Source organism: Choloepus didactylus, chromosome 7, assembly GCF_015220235.1.
Source record: "Choloepus didactylus isolate mChoDid1 chromosome 7, mChoDid1.pri, whole genome shotgun sequence".
Classification (NCBI taxonomy): domain Eukaryota; kingdom Metazoa; phylum Chordata; class Mammalia; order Pilosa; family Megalonychidae; genus Choloepus; species Choloepus didactylus.
Genome location: NC_051313.1, coordinates 122,637,655 through 122,645,446, shown reverse-complemented (window position 1 = coordinate 122,645,446; position 7,792 = coordinate 122,637,655). Strand labels below are relative to the sequence as shown.

Genomic DNA, 7,792 nt, shown 5'->3' with positions numbered 1-7,792 from the left:
GAAGGAAGAGTAATGTGGAGGGTCAGCAGGAGAGATTGACATCACACATCAGGAAAAGAAAGTGAATGAGCCAGGTGATTAACAACAGCATCTCCCGGACTGGGGAAGGGGTGCTGGCCTCAAGATTTAGGATTCTCTGATTATCTTTTCTAATAACAAACAAACAAACAAAAAAACATCTGGTTAGATTTCACATAGTTTAGAATGAAGCCCAAGGCAACTCTGATGCAGTAATTTTTCCAGCTGTTGCACAGAATAAAGAGAAGAAAGGGGAAAATACAGGAATACAAGGAGCTCATTATGAAGTGGCTCATCACCTCTTATAAATGGAGATTATTTTAATAAGGGTAGAACTTTTTTAATGAAGGGAGAGCTCTTGGCTATTTCTATCTCACAATGTCCAATTACTGGGCAATGAATCTAAACTTGACTTTTCCCTTCTCTGAAATCTGTGCTTCATTATGTACCACTTCAAATTCTCTTTCTGAAGTTGAATATTGAATATTTGAATATTTTCCTTGCACATTTAAAACCATTTCAAAACAATCACTATGTGTTTCTCTTTTTGCAAATACCTTTGCATGTAGCAAATGGTCAATAAATAGTTAATTGAACTGAGACAGACAAATGATATGAGGAGAAGTTGAATAAAATGAAGATTCAAATAGAAAATTATTAGATACCAGAAGATACTCCAAGCAATCAATAGACACTGAACCTGAAAGTGACATGTATTTCTTTTGCAAAAATATTTTTGTTCTTGATTTCAATGAACTATCCACTAACAAAATGTTAATTGGATTAAGGATAACACTACATCAAATGGTGTTGTATCCATAATTACAGGTGCTCTTCCAATAATTTAGGGAGTTTGGTATCCCCAATTCAACCAACTAACACACATTTCAATTTGCAATGTCATATTTCCTCCAAAGATCATTTCATCTGCAAAAGTAGAGCAATATACTGTACACAAAGGCAACCCATCCAATTTCAGAAACTTCAATCCAAGAGCTGTAACTGCTTTTCTGATGTTGACTGAAAGGACACCTGTGGAATATTTGTGTGTGTGTGTGTGTGTGTGGTGCAGATGTAAGCATTTTTCTGTGAAAGAAATATTGACTTAAACCACATGTGCACTCAGCAATAACTACTGGTTTACTAGTGTAGACTGTAAGCCCCATGAATGCAAGAAATGGGTCTCTTCACTTTGAGATTCCCAATACCTAAGGCACAGCTGATACATAGCAGGTGCTTAATAATGAATTTTTGAGAGAAACAGTGATGAATCAATGAATGAACATTTGTTTTAATATCTTTCTAGTGCATTGCCCATATTCTCTTATCTTCCAGCCACCACCTCCACATTTTGTATCTTCAGAATGATTATGGAAAATGTAACCACAATGCCTGGATTCCTCCTCATGGGTTTTTCTGACAACTGTGAGCTGCAGCTCTTACATGTTTTGCTATTCTTGGTGATGTACCTATTGGCCTTCGCAGGTAACCTCATCATTATTGCCGTCACCACACTGGACCAGTGCCTCCAATCCCCAATGTGTTACTTCTTGAAGCATCTTTCCCTTCTGGACCTCTCCTTCATTTCTGTCACGGTCCCCCAGTCCATTGACAACTCACTGATGGATGATGGCCATATTTCCCATGGTCAGTGCATACTCCAGGTTTTCTTCTTTACCTCTCTGGCCTGGGCTGAGGTTGCCATTCTCACAGTGATGTCTCACAACTGCTATGCAGCCATCTGCCTCCCGCTGCACTACGAGGTCATCATGGATCCGGGTACCTGTAAGTGGGCTGTGATGGCTGTGTGGCTAAGTGGGGCTCTCTCTGGAATCATGTACACAGCAGCCACATTCTCCATTACATTCTGCAGGGCCAAACTAATCCACCAGTTCTTCTGTGATGTGCCCCAGTTGCTGAAGCTCTCCTGCTCCAGTGACTACCTTGGAGTGACTGGAGTGGCTGCCTTCATGTCTGTGATGGCGTTCATCTTCTTCACCTCCATTGTCCTCTCCTATATCCACATCTTCTCCACAGTTCTAAAAATACCCTCTGCTGAGGGCCGATCCAAGGCCTTCTCTACCTGCCTGCCTCACCTCTTTGTTGTCTCATTTTTTCTCTCCACAGGAATCTTTGAGTTCCTAAAACCAACTTCAGATTCTCCAACTGCTTTTGATCTTATGATTTCTATCTTTTATTCAGTAGTGCCCCCAACACTCAACCGTATTATCTACAGTCTGAGGAATGAGGCCATGAAGGCAGCAGTAAGAAAGTTACTGTTGGGTGGGGAATTCACTGGGTAAAATACAACTTTTTCTGCTGTGGATGGCTGTCCAATATTATATACAAGAAACTTTTTAAATAATGGAATTCTTTCAATGTGGGTGTTGAGGGAAAGCAACAACATTTTTTCATATAGATTTACCAAGTAATGTACTTACTGTTATTATGAAAACTCTTCATCTGATTTTCCATATTTCTAGTCATTGAAACCATTCTTTTTCATATTTCTCAAATTAAGACAAAATAAACAATTATAACTTTTTAAATACAGGTCCATTACTTCCCTTTCCTTCCCAATATATATAGACATACACACACACACACACACACACACACACACACACTGACAAACTTAAGCATATTTTTTCTTGTATTTAGAATAGACAATAATACAGCATTAATAAGAATTAAAACATGATAATTTTTCCACAATCCAAACAACCAAAGAAATTAACTATTTTCACATCAGTCATTTAATTTCAATTGTTCATTTTAGTTCTTGTTTTTATATATGCCAATTTTATGTGCTGGAATAAATTTGAATACCATTACAATGTATAGTTTTGTTCTACCATTATACTTTTCATAGTTTCACAGTATTGGATGGCATTTTTATTATAATTCATTATTGAATGTATATTTTTCAAGGTTGTGGCAACAAAGCTTACCCAGTCTAGGCTATCAACACATAGCGTGAAATGGCTAACATTCAGATCTATTTCTTCACAATTACTAAACTATTCAATTTTCCTGCACAACCTGTAAATCATATTTTTTGTTTTTTATGTTGTACATTGTTTAAACATTTCAAAGCATTTTCTGAAATATTTTTCATTTAAGTATCATTTTGATTAGTCTACTGTATCACAAAAAATACCTGTTTTTATTTCGCTTCCTATTCTTTTAATTATTTTTCATTAATCTGTATTTAAATATTTATACTAGTAAAACAATATTTTAAATATTGTTTACTGCAATAATTTGGGTAGTATAACGATTCATATGTCTGTAAAGTATTTTATTGTCTTATATTCTTACTCTAAAAAATAAATTTTGAATCTATTTATGCATTCAAATACACATTGTGGTTGGTTTTGAAATATTTGAACCATTCAAAATTTATAAATGAACTTAGATAACATTGTGCTCTCTAAAATTTATAGTTTGTTTTCACCTATAAAAGCTAAAAGTTTTGTTGTTTGCACCAGATAAAATTTTAATAAAAAATTATCACATTTCTCAATAGACTCACTCTATGATTTCATAGAGTCAGTTCCAATCAGGGGAAGAACCACATCAAAGTAAACCAGGCTGCATGTATGGTCAAGTGCAGGGGTCTCAGATTTAGTTGCTTAAGCTGCCCTCAAACCCCTTTAGGCCTATAGGCACTGCTGATGAATTGGTAGTTGTGGGTCCCGTGGTGCCTGCCATGGAGGGGAAAATTTGGAGCGGGACCACTTTGGCCTCACAGCAGGATGTGGAGGTGGACACTGAGCAATGAGGCTTGATAGAGATGTGGGACACCCAGCTTTGTGCAGCCAGCAGATGCAAAGGCAAGGCTCGGTCACCGGTGACCACCACTAGGGTCGGATCAACCAAGACGGTAAACTCATGAATTACTCCCATGGAAGACATCATCTGCCAGTGCCAGTAGGGCAAGTAGCAGCCAGACTTTCAAAAGACACTGTTTGAAAGCCAGAGATTAAGGACAACACCTCCAAAATGAGATCTTATCCCTCTGCCAGGAGTGTGCCTGGGTTTGCCTCCTTCATGCACTTGAACTCTTCATCTTATGGAAAACATGAAGAGTAGGAAACTCTCCAAAACTAAATATTTTTACAACAGATAAACTGAATATCTCCTAAAAGGCTAAAAGGACAGTTTAACTTATCTGCTTGGACCAAGATTAAGCTGGATGTCACATTTAGTTACTGTGTACTTCACGTGCTCAAGAGAAAGATAAGATTAACTAAAACAGATAATGGTATTATGTATTTCTAACTTGTCCAAGTTTGAAATTATTATTTTTATAATACATGCATTACTTACTTCTTAGAAATAATCTGTTTCATAACTGGTTTTCTTCCCAATTATCCTATTTTAAACATGACTCTTGCCTAATGTTACACCCTCCAGCTACCTTGGGAATTTGAGCTCATTTCTGAACCCAGATCAATATCAACGCCAGTTGTAAGGCTGCTCATCCTTAACCATCACACTCCTGTATATCGAACACCCAACAACCATGGATTCAGTCTAGATTTTTGCATGGTCACTCCCTAATACCTGTTTCTTAAATATAAGGTGCTGGAAAGGAAAGAAAAGGATTAGAAAACACCCCTGCTGGCCAGTTCAATTTTCCCAGTCCCTAAATCATGGTACATCTGCTTTGTTATTAACTACCTATTTAAAATCTTTCAGCATATATTTGTGAGAGACTCTAGATTATAAAGAATTTATGTGGTGGGGGAAATGAGTGTCAAAAAATTCAGAAAGAAAAAGAAATTAAAGGGTTGTAACTGGAGAATCCAAGAATCAATGCAGATATGAAAAAAATGTAGAATAATTAATTTTATCACCTGGTAATTTTTAGGGTTTGGTGATGCCACTGATGGTCAAGGAGAAACTGGGAACAGGTTGGAGTTCCAAACAGAATGTCATAAATTCAGTTTTCTACATGTTATATTTTACATATCCTGGCTAATATTTCTTATACTACAGTTAAGGAAAGTAAGGACCAAATATTCTTTTCCTTCTCTTCTCTGCTTTTCAGTTTCTTAGGTAAGCAAATGTATTTCACAGTCTTTGTTTGCTTCAAGCCTCAGTGCTCCATTAGAAACCATCCTGTGATGTTGCGTATCCAAATTTGGGGTGTACGTATTAGTAACTCAGTCTCCCTCTCTCTCTCTCTCTCCCTCTCTCTCTCTCTCTCAGTAAAACCAAACACATTATTTTAGAGGTTTAGCTAAGTTTGATCTCCCCCAGAAGCATATCCTGAGATGAGGATTGAGTGTATGTAGTTGTCTTGGGAGGTATCTCAGGAAAAAACCAGAAGGAGAGAGGAGTAAGTATATAAGGAAAAGAAGCTGCCTTCAGGCCTGACTTCCAACCTGTGTGTCCTGGCCTTAGAATTTCTCCTCAATATTGAACTAATTCTGCTTACCTGGAGGTCAGTCCTAAAGTGCTGGGAAATTAAAGCCACCCGTCCAATATCACCTAGTACCCCACCAAGATAAATGCCCATATTCTAACCACTTGGGAGGTAACTCTTGAGGCCTGTATTTTACTCAGTTTCCTAAAGTTTGTAGCATGGTATAGAGTCACTTCCCCACTGCATTCACCCCACCTACTATTGCAACCTTTATTGGCTTGCTTCCTTTCCTTATATCCTTACCCCTCTCTCCTTCTGGTTTTTTCCTGGGATGCCTCCCAAGGAAGGTAAATGCATAAGGAGGTAAGTGCATAAGGAAGGTAAGTGCATATGGAGAGGGCTTAAAGAGCATTTCCTACTATGAATTTTATAGAATGAGAAATGTGATACAATGACACATTTGCAGGAATGGAATCACTGAGTTACATATTATGCACATCCTCCAGTGATAGATAACGCCAAACTCCTCCAAAGCCATGGTGCCAATATACATTCCCATAATTAGTGTATGAGTGTTCATAACAGTCTCCATTCTTTTCCACACTTGGACCTGACAGACTCTTAGATTTGGGGCCAATCATGCTGAATGTGGTAAGGAAATATCACTATGGTAAAATAAAGCATACATATGGACAAATGCATGTTGTAAGTGTACAGCTTGAGTTTCTACAAAGTGAACACACCCATGTGAACTGTCACCAAGATAAATAAATAGAACATTGCTCTTCATCTTTCCTTCCCCTTCCTTTCCCTTTCTGAACAAGGCATTCCAAAAGCCATTAATTGGCACCAAGCAAGGTAGACATCTTTGTGGTGGCTATGAGGAAACCAGAAAAGCCCAGCACCAGGTGTGAGAAGAGTGTTGATATAGAGGGACAATGGTGGCTATGTCCCAGGGTAAGGCCCCAGAACTAGAGCAGGTCACCCACATATGTGTGTGTGTGGGGGGGGGCTGATGAGCACCCAGGTGGAGTGGTAATAGTAATGACAGCATGGAGTATCATCTACAGAACTGTTTGAGGAGGGCATTCCCTCCGGAGAGGGGAAGTGTTGCTATTCTGTTGGGTTTTCCTTTTATTAGCTTTCCTTTTATTCCTTTTTCTGGCCTTTCAGTAGATCCATCAAAATCCCTTCTTCATTTTTAAAAGTTTTGTTTCTCTTTTTTTCCTTCTGGTATACATCTCTAACTTGTTCAAATTCAAATGAATGAAGGTGATTGAGAGGCCTCCTTCAAAATTAAATAGCACCACTTAATTAGAGAATAACTGAAGTGCTAAAAGTCACTGTTCTCTGTGCCCTTCCACATACAAACATCGGTATTTAAATACCCTTGCAATAATCATTATTACCCAGCTGTTAGGAAGGAGTTGAGGTGTTGGATTATGGCTATTCAGTACTTCCTAGGTAAAGAAAGACTTCTGAACGAGCCCTGTATTCTAGGACTAGAAAAGCTTCAGCTTGTTTGTCTATGTCCACATACTTTCCCTTTTGTTTAATCAGCTGGCTCTCCAGAGAAAGTCGCATACATTGTGAAGGTTTTCATTCATTCAATCTATTTTTTGATAGAGAATAAAATTGAAAGACAGATTTATGGATCATGGGGCATTTCTGGAGAGCTGTCCTAAATGAACACATGGACAGCTGGAAGCAATGTGAACATTTTGCTCATATTGGTAGACAAGGACATTGGGTAAAAGAACATTTGAAAAAAAAAAAAAAAGGATGCTTGAAAATACATGGCAGGACATCAGTTACAAGTTTGCCCTTTTCAAACTTCTTCCAAGATTCAGAAGAGAAGAAGGGCAGGGGGAAAAGGAAACGCATTTGGCCTTCAGAGTCTTCTGATATAGTTCATCTAACATATTTTCTCTCTCAGCATGTTGTAGCCTCAGGCATTTGTGAAGATACCTCAGTTAGAAAGCTTCTGTTCCTCTGTTTCCTCCTGCTCCTTCAGGAAAAAATTCTATTACATGCCCTTATTCCTGCTCTCACTCTGCCTTCACCCCAGTGCTGACAACAGGGACCGAACTGAATCGATACTGGTTTCTCTTTCCCTCTGCCACTTTCCTGGCCTGCCGTCAAGAGAGCTTCTCATAAGAAATTCTTTTAAGATAAGCATTAAAATGAAGAAATATGAGCTTTTTTTGATGGTCCATCTATTGGATAATATTCTCTCTCAAAATAATGAATAATTTGTTCTTTTCTGTGTATGCATCCATACACTAAAACAGATTTTGGACCAAAAGCAGCAAATATTTCCTGTCATAGTCTGAGAAATAATTTACATGCATAAAATGCATTTATTGAGCTGATCATAAACAAATTTTTTTTGCAGGTCAA

General features: G+C 38.0%; 1 protein-coding gene across 1 annotated transcript; it reads left to right on the top strand.

Moving 5' to 3' along the window:
- The first annotated feature begins 1,382 nt into the window (after nt 1-1,382).
- On the top strand, nt 1,383-2,321 carry LOC119540144 (olfactory receptor 14J1-like). The gene has a single exon (XM_037844194.1). It carries the CDS (start codon nt 1,383-1,385, stop codon nt 2,319-2,321), a length of 939 nt encoding a protein of 312 aa, XP_037700122.1.
- Nucleotides 2,322-7,792: the final 5,471 nt, after the last annotated feature.